At 45.1% G+C, this 19610-nt stretch overlaps 1 protein-coding gene across 1 annotated transcript in view; it reads right to left on the bottom strand.

Moving 5' to 3' along the window:
* itsn1 (intersectin 1 (SH3 domain protein)) overlaps positions 1–19610 on the bottom strand; it is a 98541-nt gene that overhangs the window by 73540 nt on the left and 5391 nt on the right. The window contains exons 3-7 of the mRNA XM_084470802.1: positions 17952–18047; positions 17763–17826; positions 16592–16743; positions 3275–3460; positions 1341–1419 (exon numbers count right to left, since the gene is read on the bottom strand). Of these exons, the coding sequence (XP_084326928.1) occupies positions 1341–1419; positions 3275–3460; positions 16592–16743; positions 17763–17826; positions 17952–18047 (577 nt within the window). The remainder of the gene's footprint in view (positions 1–1340; positions 1420–3274; positions 3461–16591; positions 16744–17762; positions 17827–17951; positions 18048–19610) is intronic.

Genomic DNA, 19610 nt, shown 5'->3' with positions numbered 1-19610 from the left:
AGGCTCACTGTGATGGACCAGTGAAGGCTGTTCCTAGGCTCACTGTGATGGACCAGTGAAGGCTGTTCCTAGGCTCACTGTGGTGGACCAGTGAAGGCTGTTCCTAGGCTCACTGTGGTGGACCAGTGATGGACCAGTGAAGGCTGTTCCTAGGCTCACTGTGGTGGACCAGTGAAGGACCAGTGAAGGCTGTTCCTAGGCTCACTGTGACGGACCAGTGAAGGCTGTTCCTAGGCTCACTGTGGTGGACCAGTGAAGGACCAGTGAAGGCTGTTCCTAGGCTCACTGTGGTGGACCAGTGATGGCTGTTCCTAGGCTCACTGTGGTGGACCAGTGAAGGCTGTTCCTAGGCTCACTGTGATGGACCAGTGAAGGACCAGTGAAGGCTGTTCCTAGGCTCACTGTGGTGGACCAGTGATGGACCAGTGAAGGCTGTTCCTAGGCTCACTGTGGTGGACCAGTGAAGGCTGTTCCTAGGCTCACTGTGGTGGACCAGTGATGGACCAGTGAAGGCTGTTCCTAGGCTCACTGTGGTGGACCAGTGATGGACCAGTGAAGGCTGTTCCTAGGCTCACTGTGGTGGACCAGTGAAGGCTGTTCCTAGGCTCACTGTGGTGGACCAGTGATGGACCAGTGAAGGCTGTTCCTAGGCTCACTGTGGTGGACCAGTGATGGACCAGTGAAGGCTGTTCCTAGGCTCACTGTGGTGGACCAGTGAAGGCTGTTCCTAGGCTCACTGTGGTGGACCAGTGGTGGACCAGTGAAGGCTGTTCCTAGGCTCACTGTGGTGGACCAGTGATGGACCAGTGAAGGCTGTTCCTAGGCTCACTGTGATGGACCAGTGATGGACCAGTGAAGGCTGTTCCTAGGCTCACTGTGGTGGACCAGTGAAGGCTGTTCCTAGGCTCACTGTGATGGACCAGTGAAGGCTGTTCCTAGGCTCACTGTGATGGACCAGTGAAGGCTGTTCCTAGGCTCACTGTGGTGGACCAGTGATGGACCAGTGAAGGCTGTTCCTAGGCTCACTGTGGTGGACCAGTGAAGGCTGTTCCTAGGCTCACTGTGATGGACCAGTGAAGGCTGTTCCTAGGCTCACTGTGATGGACCAGTGAAGGCTGTTCCTAGGCTCACTGTGGTGGACCAGTGATGGACCAGTGAAGGCTGTTCCTAGGCTCACTGTGATGGACCAGTGAAGGCTGTTCCTAGGCTCACTGTGGTGGACCAGTGACGGACCAGTGAAGGCTGTTCCTAGGCTCACTGTGGTGGACCAGTGATGGACCAGTGAAGGCTGTTCCTAGGCTCACTGTGATGGACCAGTGATGGACCAGTGGTAGCGTTACCTGGCAGCCTCCACAGACGGGCCCTTCTGGAGCTTGCTACTGGAGCGGCTGAAGGACGAGGACTTGTTGACCGAGGAGCCTGGAGGACGGAGGGCAGAGAAGGAGATGAGCCGTCTGCCCTGGGGCTACCCCACAGACCACCTACACTCTGTCACAGCATGGTGCTATAGTCATGGTCTGGGGCTACCCCACAGACCACCTACACTGTCACAGCATGGTGCTATAGTCATGGTCTGGGGCTACCCCACAGACCACCTACACTGTCACAGCACGGTGCTATAGTCATGGTCTGGGGCTACCCCACAGACCACCTACACACACTGTCACAGCATGGTGCTACAGTCATGGTCTGGGGCTACCCCACAGACCACCTACACTGTCACAGCACGGTGCTATAGTCATGGTCTGGGGCTACCCCACAGACCACCTACACTCTGTCACAGCATGGTGCTATAGTCATGGTCTGGGGCTACCCCACAGACCACCTACACACACTGTCACAGCATGGTGCTATAGTCATGGTCTGGGGCTACCCCACAGACCACCTACACTCTCCTGTCACAGCATGGTGCTATAGTCATGGTCTGGGGCTACCCCACAGACCACCTACACTCTGTCACAGCATGGTGCTATAGTCATGGTCTGGGGCTACCCCACAGACCACCTACACTCTGTCACAGCATGGTGCTATAGTCATGGTCTGGGGCTACCCCACAGACCACCTACACTCTGTCACAGCATGGTGCTATAGTCATGGTTAGTAGATGCTACGCGTGAACCTCCTGAGATGCCATCACTATCTCGGGGTCTTGGGCAGTAACCCGTGATTGACATCTCAAACTGGGGATATTGTTTTCGGAGCACGCGTGACGGAAGTCACGCTACTAAAAACGAATTAATCCCGGCAAAAAGTGTTGTCTTGTTTATTTTTGGAGTGTTCACGTGTAGTATATACTAAAATATAAATAAATAAATATATTAATAAATATATATACTAAAACAATGATTCACCTCAGGCTCCGTGGAGAGTGAATAGTGATTGAAGGAGAGGTGAATATCACCTGTACATAACAACCATGTGTTGTTACTAACATGGTGACATAACAACCGTGTGCTGTTACTAACATGGTGACATAACACTCAACCGTGTGCTGTTACTAACATGGTGACATAACACTCAACCGTGTGCTGTTACTAACATGGTGACATAACACTCAACCATGTGCTGTTACTAACATGGTGACATAACAACCGTGTGCTGTTACTAACATGGTGACCTAACAACCATGTGCTGTTACTAACATGGTGACATAACAACCGTGTGCTGTTACTAACATGGTGACATAACACTCAACCGTGTGCTGTTACTAACATGGTGACATAACAACCGTGTGCTGTTACTAACATGGTGACATAACAACCGTGTGCTGTTACTAACATGGTGACATAACAACCGTGTGCTGTTACTAACATGGTGACATAACAACCGTGTGCTGTTACTAACATGGTGACCTAACAACCGTGTGCTGTTACTAACATGGTGACATAACAACCATGTGCTGTTACTAACATGGTGACATAACAACCGTGTGCTGTTACTAACATTGTGACATAACACTCAACCGTGTGCTGTTACTAACATGGTGACATAACACTCAACCGTGTGCTGTTACTAACATGGTGACATAACACTCAACCGTGTGCTGTTACTAACATGGTGACATAACAACCGTGTGCTGTTACTAACATGGTGACATAACACTCAACCGTGTGCTGTTACTAACATGGTGACATAACAACCGTGTGCTGTTACTAACATGGTGACATAACAACCGTGTGCTGTTACTAACATGGTGACATAACAACCGTGTGCTGTTACTAACATGGTGAAGGATAGCCACCCGCTGTCATTTCGTTTTTATTTCATTATGTACCTGGATGAGGGAAGCCGGCGATTGGCTGAATCATGCCTGTGGGAGGGGCCCCATTGGCAATGGGCGGGGGCAGGGGGGGCGGGGCCGAGGAGACCAGGGGCGGGGACACCCCCGCCAGGAGAGGAGGGAGGGGGAGGGGGGGCACCCCCGGCAGGACGGCCGCCATGGACGCCAGGGGAGGCATGCCTAGGAGAGGAGACGAGAGTTAAACCCTTCTGAAGCCAGAGGAGGCATGCCTAGGAGAGGAGACGAGAGTTAAACCCTTCTGAAGCCAGAGGAGGCATGCCTAGGAGAGGAGACGAGAGTTAAACCCTTCTGAAGCCAGAGGAGGCATGCCTAGGAGAGGAGACGAGAGTTAAACCCTTCTGAAGCCATAGGAGGCATGCCTAGGAGAGGAGACGAGAGTTAAACCCTTCTGAAGCCATAGGAGGCATGCCTAGGAGAGGAGACGAGAGTTAAACCCTTCTGAAGCCAGAGGAGGCATGCCTAGGAGAGGAGACGAGAGTTAAACCCTTCTGAAGCCAGAGGAGGCATGCCTAGGAGAGGAGACGAGAGTTAAACCCTTCTGAAGCCAGAGGAGGCATGCCTAGGAGAGGAGACGAGAGTTAAACCCTTCTGAAGCCAGAGGAGGCATGCCTAGGAGAGGAGACGAGAGTTAAACCCTTCTGAAGCCAGAGGAGGCATGCCTAGGAGAGGAGACGAGAGTTAAACCCTTCTGAAGCCAGAGGAGGCATGCCTAGGAGAGGAGAGGAGAGTTAAACCCTTCTGCTTAGGGCTCAGACACTAATACTACTAGCCTTGCTTATATTTAGTATTCCTTAAATCACTTGTTTTATTCTAAAATCTGCCCATCAGGAACCTTTTGTCCTCCTTCCTGATAAATGACCTTTGATCTGGTACTGTTTAGGTTGTTTTGAAACCATGCTTTCTATCACCATTTCACATTGACTCAGAACTTTGGGAGAAACACTGTACTAAATGGTTATATAAAGCTGACCCCACACTACAAGATAAATGTCCCGATATCGTGGCCGATTTGCCCTTTACGAGAATCGGGGTGGCGTTCCCATGGCAGCCGAATCGGGACGAAAATCGGCCAAGATGATCCTGTCTGCCGTAGTGTTCTAAGATAGAATCTCATAAACTTAAGACCACCCGATCTCAAAATTGGGGTTATCCAACATGTTAGATATTTTCGGCATGTTGAGTGTGTAGTCAACATAATAGCGACGCACGCACACACAAACACACGCGCAAAACACACACACACATGCTGACCCGAGGGTGCTCCATAATGCCATCACATCACGATGGAGAGTCACCATCGTGATGCCCCCTCCCCCGGCGCCTCACTTTTCAATTTTCGTTTCCAAATATTTATTTAAAAACGAAAATATCTGTTTTAGTGCGTGTGTGTTAAATTAAATGGTTTTATATCTTAAACAAATTCCGTTGCAAATAGGAGGCGCGCAGCATCAATATCCTAACTAAAAAAAGTAAGTCGGCCAACACAGACACATTTTGCAGATTGTAAATTGACATGAGACGTTGTAAACGTTCACAATCCTGCTCTATGCTCTGTGATATTTTGTTTATCATCATTTCTATTAACTTCTTCTATTACGCGTATCACACATGAGCAGATCTTGCACACAACGTCAGTCGTGTCCCTTGGCTGTCCTATTTGTTGTATATTTGTTGATGTTGTTATTGTCATGCGTGTTCTGGTTATTTACGCATGATTAAACATGAGTCTTTATATGGCGATAAAACAAAGCTTTGTTGCGTTTTTTTTCCTTCTTTTTGAAGTGGGGATCGGGGGTGCGCCAACCCGGTTGGGACGTAAAGGGGGTGCGCAGGAAAAAAAGTTTGGGAACCGCTGCTCTAGATCTACAATCTCTTGTCTCTCGATCTCTCGTCTTGTGCTGGATGACGTAGCCTACACGGCCGAGAATCGGATAAGATTATCCTATCTTATCTTAATCTTATGTCGGATCGGAGAGCAACAAATCGGCTGCGATTCTCGTTAAGTGTGTGGTGTACTCCGACTCAAAAATCGCATAAGATTAAAAAATCGTGTAGTGTGGGGCAGCCTTAATGGAACAGGACTTTGCTAAATAGCAAAACAGAAGTATTGCAGGATTTATCTTTGTTTCCTTTCAATTCAAAATGAATATGAGATCAATTCATGGTGACTAAACCAAAGGCCCAGAAGCACAGAGCATAAGACAACTCACGGATGTGCATTAGCAAGGAGACGCAGCAGGCAGCATAACAGACTCATATGTTCACCTCAGCGGATATGGAAACATGGGCCATGTGGCATGGAGCCATCTCCGTTCAATTATCCTGCATTATTAAGTTCTAGGGCCTCGAGGAAGGAGTCTGTTCTTGTGGTAACATTAGAAACATGCTTTGTATTTGATGCAATGAAGGAACTTGGATTCATAAGAACAATAGATGTTTAGCAACGCACAGAACACACATCATCCTATTGGTGATGCACTGACTGATGGGCCACCCTCATGAGTATTGATGCAGAGCGGATCACAGGGGCTGCGTTACATTGGATTCTACTTTGGTGGTGTGTTCTCCATATAGTCCATGTTGTTATGTTATAGCTCCTTTCCTTAGTGTGTGACATTGTGGACTGATTCTCCTCTGCTGCAGTGATGGAACATTTATTCACCGTTCCTTTACAGCTGACGGTCAGACGGTGTGGCTCCACTCTAAATGAGTCAACAAACTCATTTTCATCTGCTCAACTAATTAACAAGAACTCTCACATAATGCTGACCTTGATATAATCGGCATACAATGATTAGAAACAGAAACATCCTATTAATACATTAAAATATATATATTATATATAACGATCGGCCAGATCGGCCAATCACACATTAAAGGTTGTGATGGGGTCTGATCTCATTAAAGGTTGTGATGGGGTCTGATCATCTCATTAAAGGTTGTGATGGGGTCTGATCTCATTAAAGGTTGTGATGGGGTCTGATCTCATTAAAGGTTGTGATGGGGTCTGATCATCTCATTAAAGGTTGTGATGGGGTCTGATCATCTCATTAAAGGTTGTGATGGGGTCTGATCTCATTAAAGGTTGTGATGGGGTCTGATCATCTCATTAAAGGTTGTGATGGGGTCTGATCATCTCATTAAAGGTTGTGATGGGGTCTGATCATCTCATTAAAGGTTGTGATGGGGTCTGATCATCTCATTAAAGGTTGGTGATGGGGTCTGATCATCTCATTAAAGGTTGTGATGGGGTCTGACCTCATTAGAGGTTGTGATGGGGTCTGATCTCATTAAAGGTTGTGATGGGGTCTGATCATCTCATTAAAGGTTGTGATGGGGTCTGACCTCATTAAAGGTTGGTGATGGGGTCTGATCATCTCATTAAAGGTTGTGATGGGGTCTGATCTCATTAAAGGTTGTGATGGGGTCTGATCTCATTAAAGGTTGTGATGGGGTCTGATCTCATTAAAGGTTGGTGATGGGGTCTGATCTCATTAGAGGTTGTGATGGGGTCTGATCTCATTAGAGGTTGTGATGGGGTCTGATCATCTCATTAAAGGTTGTGATGGGGTCTGATCTCATTAAAGGTTGTGATGGGGTCTGATCTCATTAAAGGTTGTGATGGGGTCTGATCATCTCATTAAAGGTTGTGATGGGGTCAGATCTCATTAAAGGTTGGTGATGGGGTCTGATCATCTCATTAAAGGTTGTGATGGGGTCTGATCTCATTAAAGGTTGGTGATGGGGTCTGATCTCATTAGAGGTTGTGATGGGGTCTGATCTCATTAAAGGTTGTGATGGGGTCTGATCTCATTAAAGGTTGGTGATGGGGTCTGATCATCTCATTAAAGGTTGGTGATGGGGTCTGATCTCATTAAAGGTTGTGATGGGGTCTGATCTCATTAAAGGTTGTGATGGGGTCTGATCTCATTAGAGGTTGTGATGGGGTCTGATCATCTCATTAAAGGTTGTGATGGGGTCTGATCTCATTAAAGGTTGTGATGGGGTCTGATCTCATTAAAGGTTGTGATGGGGTCTGATCTCATTAGAGGTTGTGATGGGGTCTGATCTCATTAAAGGTTGTGATGGGGTCTGATTTCATTAAAGGTTGTGATGGGGTCTGATCTCATTAAAGGTTGGTGATGGGGTCTGATCATCTCATTAAAGGTTGGTGATGGGGTCTGATCTCATTAAAGGTTGTGATGGGGTCTGATCTCATTAGAGGTTGTGATGGGGTCTGATCATCTCATTAAAGGTTGTGATGGGGTCTGATCTCATTAAAGGTTGTGATGGGGTCTGATCTCATTAGAGGTTGTGATGGGGTCTGATCTCATTAAAGGTTGTGATGGGGTCTGATCATCTCATTAAAGGTTGTGATGGGGTCTGATCTCATTAAAGGTTGTGATGGGGTCTGATCTCATTAAAGGTTGGTGATGGGGTCTGATCATCTCATTAAAGGTTGTGATGGGGTCTGATCTCATTAAAGGTTGGTGATGGGGTCTGATCATCTCATTAAAGGTTGGTGATGGGGTCTGATCATCTCATTAAAGGTTGTGATGGGGTCTGATCTCATTAGAGGTTGTGATGGGGTCTGATCTCATTAAAGGTTGGTGATGGGGTCTGATCTCATTAAAGGTTGGTGATGGGGTCAGATCTCATTAAAGGTTGGTGATGGGGTCTGATCATCTCATTAAAGGTTGGTGATGGGGTCTGATCTCATTAAAGGTTGGTGATGGGGTCTGATCTCATTAAAGGTTGTGATGGGGTCTGATCTCATTAAAGGTTGTGATGGGGTCTGATCTCATTAAAGGTTGTGATGGGGTCTGATCTCATTAAAGGTTGGTGATGGGGTCTGATCATCTCATTAAAGGTTGGTGATGGGGTCTGATCTCATTAAAGGTTGTGATGGGGTCTGATCTCATTAGAGGTTGTGATGGGGTCTGATCATCTCATTAAAGGTTGTGATGGGGTCTGATCTCATTAAAGGTTGTGATGGGGTCTGATCTCATTAGAGGTTGTGATGGGGTCTGATCTCATTAAAGGTTGTGATGGGGTCTGATCATCTCATTAAAGGTTGTGATGGGGTCTGATCTCATTAAAGGTTGTGATGGGGTCTGATCTCATTAAAGGTTGGTGATGGGGTCTGATCATCTCATTAAAGGTTGTGATGGGGTCTGATCTCATTAAAGGTTGGTGATGGGGTCTGATCATCTCATTAAAGGTTGGTGATGGGGTCTGATCATCTCATTAAAGGTTGTGATGGGGTCTGATCTCATTAGAGGTTGTGATGGGGTCTGATCTCATTAAAGGTTGGTGATGGGGTCTGATCTCATTAAAGGTTGGTGATGGGGTCAGATCTCATTAAAGGTTGGTGATGGGGTCTGATCATCTCATTAAAGGTTGGTGATGGGGTCTGATCTCATTAAAGGTTGGTGATGGGGTCTGATCTCATTAAAGGTTGTGATGGGGTCTGATCTCATTAAAGGTTGTGATGGGGTCTGATCTCATTAAAGGTTGTGATGGGGTCTGATCTCATTAAAGGTTGTGATGGGGTCTGATCTCATTAAAGGTTGTGATGGGGTCTGATCTCATTAAAGGTTGTGATGGGGTCTGATCTCATTAGAGGTTGTGATGGGGTCTGATCTCATTAAAGGTTGGTGATGGGGTCTGATCTCATTAAAGGTTGTGATGGGGTCTGATCTCATTAGAGGTTGTGATGGGGTCTGATCATCTCATTAAAGGTTGTGATGGGGTCTGATCATCTCATTAAAGGTTGTGATGGGGTCTGATCTCATTAAAGGTTGTGATGGGGTCTGATCATCTCATTAAAGGTTGTGATGGGGTCTGATCATCTCATTAAAGGTTGTGATGGGGTCTGATCATCTCATTAAAGGTTGTGATGGGGTCTGATCATCTCATTAAAGGTTGGTGATGGGGTCTGATCATCTCATTAAAGGTTGTGATGGGGTCTGACCTCATTAGAGGTTGTGATGGGGTCTGATCTCATTAAAGGTTGTGATGGGGTCTGATCATCTCATTAAAGGTTGTGATGGGGTCTGACCTCATTAAAGGTTGGTGATGGGGTCTGATCATCTCATTAAAGGTTGTGATGGGGTCTGATCTCATTAAAGGTTGTGATGGGGTCTGATCTCATTAAAGGTTGTGATGGGGTCTGATCTCATTAAAGGTTGGTGATGGGGTCTGATCTCATTAGAGGTTGTGATGGGGTCTGATCTCATTAGAGGTTGTGATGGGGTCTGATCATCTCATTAAAGGTTGTGATGGGGTCTGATCTCATTAAAGGTTGTGATGGGGTCTGATCTCATTAAAGGTTGTGATGGGGTCTGATCATCTCATTAAAGGTTGTGATGGGGTCAGATCTCATTAAAGGTTGGTGATGGGGTCTGATCATCTCATTAAAGGTTGTGATGGGGTCTGATCTCATTAAAGGTTGGTGATGGGGTCTGATCTCATTAGAGGTTGTGATGGGGTCTGATCTCATTAAAGGTTGTGATGGGGTCTGATCTCATTAAAGGTTGGTGATGGGGTCTGATCATCTCATTAAAGGTTGGTGATGGGGTCTGATCTCATTAAAGGTTGTGATGGGGTCTGATCTCATTAAAGGTTGTGATGGGGTCTGATCTCATTAGAGGTTGTGATGGGGTCTGATCATCTCATTAAAGGTTGTGATGGGGTCTGATCTCATTAAAGGTTGTGATGGGGTCTGATCTCATTAAAGGTTGTGATGGGGTCTGATCTCATTAGAGGTTGTGATGGGGTCTGATCTCATTAAAGGTTGTGATGGGGTCTGATTTCATTAAAGGTTGTGATGGGGTCTGATCTCATTAAAGGTTGGTGATGGGGTCTGATCATCTCATTAAAGGTTGGTGATGGGGTCTGATCTCATTAAAGGTTGTGATGGGGTCTGATCTCATTAGAGGTTGTGATGGGGTCTGATCATCTCATTAAAGGTTGTGATGGGGTCTGATCTCATTAAAGGTTGTGATGGGGTCTGATCTCATTAGAGGTTGTGATGGGGTCTGATCTCATTAAAGGTTGTGATGGGGTCTGATCATCTCATTAAAGGTTGTGATGGGGTCTGATCTCATTAAAGGCTGTGATGGGGTCTGATCTCATTAAAGGTTGTGATGGGGTCTGATCATCTCATTAAAGGTTGTGATGGGGTCTGATCATCTCATTAAAGGTTGTGATGGGGTCTGATCTCATTAAAGGTTGTGATGGGGTCTGATCATCTCATTAAAGGTTGTGATGGGGTCTGATCATCTCATTAAAGGTTGTGATGGGGTCTGATCATCTCATTAAAGGTTGTGATGGGGTCTGATCATCTCATTAAAGGTTGGTGATGGGGTCTGATCATCTCATTAAAGGTTGTGATGGGGTCTGACCTCATTAGAGGTTGTGATGGGGTCTGATCTCATTAAAGGTTGTGATGGGGTCTGATCATCTCATTAAAGGTTGTGATGGGGTCTGACCTCATTAAAGGTTGGTGATGGGGTCTGATCATCTCATTAAAGGTTGTGATGGGGTCTGATCTCATTAAAGGTTGTGATGGGGTCTGATCTCATTAAAGGTTGTGATGGGGTCTGATCTCATTAAAGGTTGGTGATGGGGTCTGATCTCATTAGAGGTTGTGATGGGGTCTGATCTCATTAGAGGTTGTGATGGGGTCTGATCATCTCATTAAAGGTTGTGATGGGGTCTGATCTCATTAAAGGTTGTGATGGGGTCTGATCTCATTAAAGGTTGTGATGGGGTCTGATCATCTCATTAAAGGTTGTGATGGGGTCAGATCTCATTAAAGGTTGGTGATGGGGTCTGATCATCTCATTAAAGGTTGTGATGGGGTCTGATCTCATTAAAGGTTGGTGATGGGGTCTGATCTCATTAGAGGTTGTGATGGGGTCTGATCTCATTAAAGGTTGTGATGGGGTCTGATCTCATTAAAGGTTGGTGATGGGGTCTGATCATCTCATTAAAGGTTGGTGATGGGGTCTGATCTCATTAAAGGTTGTGATGGGGTCTGATCTCATTAAAGGTTGTGATGGGGTCTGATCTCATTAGAGGTTGTGATGGGGTCTGATCATCTCATTAAAGGTTGTGATGGGGTCTGATCTCATTAAAGGTTGTGATGGGGTCTGATCTCATTAAAGGTTGTGATGGGGTCTGATCTCATTAGAGGTTGTGATGGGGTCTGATCTCATTAAAGGTTGTGATGGGGTCTGATTTCATTAAAGGTTGTGATGGGGTCTGATCTCATTAAAGGTTGGTGATGGGGTCTGATCATCTCATTAAAGGTTGGTGATGGGGTCTGATCTCATTAAAGGTTGTGATGGGGTCTGATCTCATTAGAGGTTGTGATGGGGTCTGATCATCTCATTAAAGGTTGTGATGGGGTCTGATCTCATTAAAGGTTGTGATGGGGTCTGATCTCATTAGAGGTTGTGATGGGGTCTGATCTCATTAAAGGTTGTGATGGGGTCTGATCATCTCATTAAAGGTTGTGATGGGGTCTGATCTCATTAAAGGTTGTGATGGGGTCTGATCTCATTAAAGGTTGGTGATGGGGTCTGATCATCTCATTAAAGGTTGTGATGGGGTCTGATCTCATTAAAGGTTGGTGATGGGGTCTGATCATCTCATTAAAGGTTGGTGATGGGGTCTGATCATCTCATTAAAGGTTGTGATGGGGTCTGATCTCATTAGAGGTTGTGATGGGGTCTGATCTCATTAAAGGTTGGTGATGGGGTCTGATCTCATTAAAGGTTGGTGATGGGGTCAGATCTCATTAAAGGTTGGTGATGGGGTCTGATCATCTCATTAAAGGTTGGTGATGGGGTCTGATCTCATTAAAGGTTGGTGATGGGGTCTGATCTCATTAAAGGTTGTGATGGGGTCTGATCTCATTAAAGGTTGTGATGGGGTCTGATCTCATTAAAGGTTGTGATGGGGTCTGATCTCATTAAAGGTTGGTGATGGGGTCTGATCATCTCATTAAAGGTTGGTGATGGGGTCTGATCTCATTAAAGGTTGTGATGGGGTCTGATCTCATTAGAGGTTGTGATGGGGTCTGATCATCTCATTAAAGGTTGTGATGGGGTCTGATCTCATTAAAGGTTGTGATGGGGTCTGATCTCATTAGAGGTTGTGATGGGGTCTGATCTCATTAAAGGTTGTGATGGGGTCTGATCATCTCATTAAAGGTTGTGATGGGGTCTGATCTCATTAAAGGTTGTGATGGGGTCTGATCTCATTAAAGGTTGGTGATGGGGTCTGATCATCTCATTAAAGGTTGTGATGGGGTCTGATCTCATTAAAGGTTGGTGATGGGGTCTGATCATCTCATTAAAGGTTGGTGATGGGGTCTGATCATCTCATTAAAGGTTGTGATGGGGTCTGATCTCATTAGAGGTTGTGATGGGGTCTGATCTCATTAAAGGTTGGTGATGGGGTCTGATCTCATTAAAGGTTGGTGATGGGGTCAGATCTCATTAAAGGTTGGTGATGGGGTCTGATCATCTCATTAAAGGTTGGTGATGGGGTCTGATCTCATTAAAGGTTGGTGATGGGGTCTGATCTCATTAAAGGTTGTGATGGGGTCTGATCTCATTAAAGGTTGTGATGGGGTCTGATCTCATTAAAGGTTGTGATGGGGTCTGATCTCATTAAAGGTTGTGATGGGGTCTGATCTCATTAAAGGTTGTGATGGGGTCTGATCTCATTAAAGGTTGTGATGGGGTCTGATCTCATTAGAGGTTGTGATGGGGTCTGATCTCATTAAAGGTTGGTGATGGGGTCTGATCTCATTAAAGGTTGTGATGGGGTCTGATCTCATTAGAGGTTGTGATGGGGTCTGATCATCTCATTAAAGGTTGTGATGGGGTCTGATCATCTCATTAAAGGTTGTGATGGGGTCTGATCTCATTAAAGGTTGTGATGGGGTCTGATCATCTCATTAAAGGTTGTGATGGGGTCTGATCATCTCATTAAAGGTTGTGATGGGGTCTGATCATCTCATTAAAGGTTGTGATGGGGTCTGATCATCTCATTAAAGGTTGGTGATGGGGTCTGATCATCTCATTAAAGGTTGTGATGGGGTCTGACCTCATTAGAGGTTGTGATGGGGTCTGATCTCATTAAAGGTTGTGATGGGGTCTGATCATCTCATTAAAGGTTGTGATGGGGTCTGACCTCATTAAAGGTTGGTGATGGGGTCTGATCATCTCATTAAAGGTTGTGATGGGGTCTGATCTCATTAAAGGTTGTGATGGGGTCTGATCTCATTAAAGGTTGTGATGGGGTCTGATCTCATTAAAGGTTGGTGATGGGGTCTGATCTCATTAGAGGTTGTGATGGGGTCTGATCTCATTAGAGGTTGTGATGGGGTCTGATCATCTCATTAAAGGTTGTGATGGGGTCTGATCTCATTAAAGGTTGTGATGGGGTCTGATCTCATTAAAGGTTGTGATGGGGTCTGATCATCTCATTAAAGGTTGTGATGGGGTCAGATCTCATTAAAGGTTGGTGATGGGGTCTGATCATCTCATTAAAGGTTGTGATGGGGTCTGATCTCATTAAAGGTTGGTGATGGGGTCTGATCTCATTAGAGGTTGTGATGGGGTCTGATCTCATTAAAGGTTGTGATGGGGTCTGATCTCATTAAAGGTTGGTGATGGGGTCTGATCATCTCATTAAAGGTTGGTGATGGGGTCTGATCTCATTAAAGGTTGTGATGGGGTCTGATCTCATTAAAGGTTGTGATGGGGTCTGATCTCATTAGAGGTTGTGATGGGGTCTGATCATCTCATTAAAGGTTGTGATGGGGTCTGATCTCATTAAAGGTTGTGATGGGGTCTGATCTCATTAAAGGTTGTGATGGGGTCTGATCTCATTAGAGGTTGTGATGGGGTCTGATCTCATTAAAGGTTGTGATGGGGTCTGATTTCATTAAAGGTTGTGATGGGGTCTGATCTCATTAAAGGTTGGTGATGGGGTCTGATCATCTCATTAAAGGTTGGTGATGGGGTCTGATCTCATTAAAGGTTGTGATGGGGTCTGATCTCATTAGAGGTTGTGATGGGGTCTGATCATCTCATTAAAGGTTGTGATGGGGTCTGATCTCATTAAAGGTTGTGATGGGGTCTGATCTCATTAGAGGTTGTGATGGGGTCTGATCTCATTAAAGGTTGTGATGGGGTCTGATCATCTCATTAAAGGTTGTGATGGGGTCTGATCTCATTAAAGGTTGTGATGGGGTCTGATCTCATTAAAGGTTGGTGATGGGGTCTGATCATCTCATTAAAGGTTGTGATGGGGTCTGATCTCATTAAAGGTTGGTGATGGGGTCTGATCATCTCATTAAAGGTTGGTGATGGGGTCTGATCATCTCATTAAAGGTTGTGATGGGGTCTGATCTCATTAGAGGTTGTGATGGGGTCTGATCTCATTAAAGGTTGGTGATGGGGTCTGATCTCATTAAAGGTTGGTGATGGGGTCAGATCTCATTAAAGGTTGGTGATGGGGTCTGATCATCTCATTAAAGGTTGGTGATGGGGTCTGATCATCTCATTAAAGGTTGGTGATGGGGTCTGATCTCATTAAAGGTTGGTGATGGGGTCTGATCTCATTAAAGGTTGTGATGGGGTCTGATCTCATTAAAGGTTGTGATGGGGTCTGATCTCATTAAAGGTTGTGATGGGGTCTGATCTCATTAAAGGTTGTGATGGGGTCTGATCTCATTAAAGGTTGTGATGGGGTCTGATCTCATTAAAGGTTGTGATGGGGTCTGATCTCATTAGAGGTTGTGATGGGGTCTGATCTCATTAAAGGTTGGTGATGGGGTCAGATCTCATTAAAGGTTGTGATGGGGTCTGATCTCATTAAAGGTTGGTGATGGGGTCTGATCATCTCATTAAAGGTTGTGATGGGGTCTGATCTCATTAAAGGTTGTGATGGGGTCTGATCTCATTAGAGGTTGTGATGGGGTCTGATCTCATTAGAGGTTGTGATGGGGTCTGATCTCATTAAAGGTTGGTGATGGGGTCTGATCATCTCATTAAAGGTTGGTGATGGGGTCTGATCTCATTAAAGGTTGGTGATGGGGTCTGATCTCATTAAAGGTTGTGATGGGGTCTGATCTCATTAAAGGTTGTGATGGGGTCTGATCTCATTAAAGGTTGTGATGGGGTCTGATCTCATTAAAGGTTGTGATGGGGTCTGATCTCATTAAAGGTTGTGATGGGGTCTGATCTCATTAGAGGTTGTGATGGGGTCTGATCTCATTAAAGGTTGTGATGGGGTCTGATCTCATTAAAGGTTGTGATGGGGTCTGATCTCATTAAAGGTTGTGATGGGGTCTGATCTCATTAAAGGTGGTGATGGGGTCTGATCTCATTAGAGGTTGTGATGGGGTCTGATCTCATTAGAGGTTGGTGATGGGGTCTGATTTCATTAAAGGTTGTGATGGGGTCTGATCTCATTAAAGGTTGGTGATGGGGTCTGATCATCTCATTAAAGGTTGGTGATGGGGTCTGATCTCATTAAAGGTTGTGATGGGGTCTGATCTCATTAAAGGTTGTGATGGGGTCTGATCATCTCATTAGAGGTTGTGATGGGGTCTGATCTCATTAGAGGTTGTGATGGGGTCTGATCTCATTAGAGGTTGTGATGGGGTCTGATCTCATTAAAGGTTGTGATGGGGTCTGATCATCTCATTAAAGGTTGTGATGGGGTCTGATCTCATTAAAGGTTGGTGATGGGGTCTGATCTCATTAGAGGTTGTGATGGGGTCTGATCTCATTAAAGGTTGGTGATGGGGTCTGATCATCTCATTAAAGGTTGTGATGGGGTCTGATCTCATTAGAGGTTGTGATGGGGTCTGATCTCATTAAAGGTTGGTGATGGGGTCTGATCATCTCATTAAAGGTTGTGATGGGGTCTGATCTCATTAAAGGTTGGTGATGGGGTCTGATCTCATTAGAGGTTGTGATGGGGTCTGATCTCATTAAAGGTTGTGATGGGGTCTGATCTCATTAGAGGTTGTGATGGGGTCTGATCTCATTAAAGGTTGTGATGGGGTCTGATCTCATTAGAGGTTGTGATGGGGTCTGATCTCATTAGAGGTTGTGATGGGGTCTGATCTCATTAGAGGTTGTGATGGGGTCTGATCTCATTAGAGGTTGGTGATGGGGTCTGATCTCATTAGAGGTTGTGATGGGGTCTGATCTCATTAGAGGTTGTGATGGGGTCAGCTGAAGAAAGGTGAAGACTCACCAAAGGTCGTCTGCGGGGGCAGCGGGGGGGTCATGCTGGGGGGCAGGCTGGGGGGCAGAGGGTGGCCCTGGAGCTTCAGCTTGATGAGTTTCATGGCTATAGAGAACTCGTAGATATCCATACGGCCGTCACTGTTCATGTCAGCCAGAGCCCTGCAGACACACACGCAAACACACATTATGATCTGCTACTGTCCGTGTTTCAATCATTTAGCAGCAGACACCTTCAGCCCAGAGACTGGGCCTTTCAGACATGCACTCCAGATAAACTCAGGAGAGTCCGCTGATGAGCAGTCGTCCTTTCACACATGAAACACACAACAGGAGATTAGTGTCCACACATCCAGGAGACACTCTACAGCCCGCAGTACTTCAGCAGAGGAGGCCGGGCGGGAGCACAAAGGAGGCAGTGGAAGTCCTGCTGTTTTGTTTAAAACACATCCAAGATGGCGGGTCAGGCCACCAACCCGTGATGCAGACTCTTTTTGCGGCAATATCAATACTGTATTTATTATATCAACAGAAGAGTGGACAGCAGAAAGAAGAACCTAAAGTACAGAAGTGAAGAGAACGGAGCAGCTACACTCCCTAGCCCGGTTTAGGTTCTATAGTAGTAGTATACTATATATACTAGTTCAATTACACAACCTATATAGACTCTAGTAATATACTAGTTCAACCTATATCAACTCTAGTAATATACTAGTTCAACCTATATCAACTCTAGTAATATACTAGTTCAACCTATATCAACTCTAGTAATATACTAGTTCAACCTATATCAACTCTAGTAATATACTAGTTCAACCTATATCAACTCTAGTAATATACTAGTTCAACCTATATCAACTCTAGTAATATACTAGTTCAACCTATATCAACTCTAGTAATATACTAGTTCAACCTATATAAACTCTAGTAATATACTAGTTCAACCTATATCAACTCTAGTAATATACTAGTTCAATTACACCAGTTTTGTTGGACGTGTTACAGTATCAAATATATGAATGTGCTTTTCAAAATATAGAATGTGTGCAATTTCTCTAATGCTGAATTACAAGCATTGCTAAAAAGCATATTTAAATTGTACAAAATAAAAAGGATTCACCTTAATGGTTAGAGGATTTGAATGGAGGTAAATACATCTAATCACAGGTCACGTGACTCACCAGATCTGGGCCAGGATTGGAGGAGGCAGTCCAGACTGGAGAAAGAAGTTCCTGGCCTGGTCCCCTAGGGATCAATAGAGGTGATCAGGTCATCCAACCATCCAAGAGTTATCATAACTACTATAGGTGAGAATAATATGAAGAAAGATTGTTCTACAGTGCAGTAGGCGCTTGTGTATGTGACGTTACCTGTGATATACCCTCCAGCAGGGGCCAGACTGTGGAACTGCTGGTCATGTTTCGCCCTCTCGTCCACCGAGATCATAAACACATCTGATACTGGACCTAACACACACACACACACACACACACACACACACACACACACACACACACACACATACACACAGAAAGAATGAGCAGTGGACAGTCTACAGTACTGAACTTAACAAATGAATGAAGTAGGGCTGGCCCGGTCTGGACTTCTTCAGGGTTGATCCCGTTAGCCAACGGGCTGCCCACTTTCTTGAGCCGATATTTGGAGCCGATAGCGCTTTTGCTCCCTCAATTGACATCATAAAAATGACCCAATGATGTCGGCCTATACTTATCGGTCGATGACTAATATAAACCCTGCTTTTCAGTAAACAAATTTAACAAAACATTAAGAAGACGTGTGATACCAAGCCTTGTAGAAAATATATAAGGGCCGATCTGGGAATGGCCATGAACATTCATGATTAAGTTGAACATTTAGGGTGCAATGACCTAGAGATAAGGACAACCCAATCTGCAAATATCAGTATCTGGGCACACAGCTAGTAGAGAGCAGAGTGAGACTCTGAACATCACACTCTAACCACGAGGTCAGAGTGTTCAGTCTGTACTCGCAATATTGTCCGACAATCAAGGATGTATAACCACACCCCACCAGGTGTGGTGTGATCAGCCCTTTTGGAAATCAGCCCCTTATGACATCACGGGTGGGCGTGTCCACCTAGATGTGTGACGGATAGATGAGCAACGTTTGCTACAGTCCACTGGGTAGGCTGGTGGACTGATCTATCCAGCACACATCTAGGTGGACACGCCCACTTTCTGACCCTTATGATGTCATAAGGGGCAGATTTCCAAAACGGCTAATCACACCACACCTGGTGGCATGTCATGGCACCTGTAAAAAAAATAGGACTTGATAAAAACTTTAACTGAAAAAGAACATTCACTACCTGAGGAGGTGAAAATGTGTTTAATACAATCCTTCATTTATCCATTAATCCAGATTAGGAATATGAGAAAGTGTGCTTAAAAAACATTGTATGCAGTACGTAACGTTGACCCACATGCACACCTCCGGAGACCTTGCATACTTCACATAGCATCATTGTTCTGAAACCCCGAGAGACAGCTTGAGGAGAAGCCTCGTCCAATGGCAGCATGACAAGCTGCCCATCGTTCACATAAAGAACTGCCTAGTTGGCAATAAATGAATGAATGTCATCAAGAGAGTGGCCTCTAGTGTATCTCTAAAGAGAGGACACTAGAGGAGTCTTTTCCAAACACTGGGTCAAGACCCAGTGTGGGTAGTGGGAGATTTTATTTGAGTTGCCCAATTTTCTTTTTTACCAAAAAATATATATATATTTTTTTTCTCTCCCAAAAACAAGATAAAACTACTAAAAAGCAAGCAGGCCCACTGATCACAATAGCCAGGTAACTAGCTCATCATGTGCCTAATGAGAGTTGACAATAGACCTGAAGTTTATACTGTGAATTACTACAACATACGTTTACTTACTATAGTTTTACTATTTGTCTTTTTGTATTCTGTTTATCCTTACTTTGGCACTATTTTGTATCTATCAGTCTTACTAACTTCTTGCTGCTGAAACATCTGAATTTTTCCCC

Source organism: Micromesistius poutassou, assembly GCF_964030765.1.
Source record: "Micromesistius poutassou genome assembly, chromosome: 7".
Taxonomy (NCBI): domain Eukaryota; kingdom Metazoa; phylum Chordata; class Actinopteri; order Gadiformes; family Gadidae; genus Micromesistius; species Micromesistius poutassou.
The sequence above is the reverse complement of the archived record's forward strand: the minus strand, read 5'-3'. Positions and strand labels throughout refer to the sequence as shown.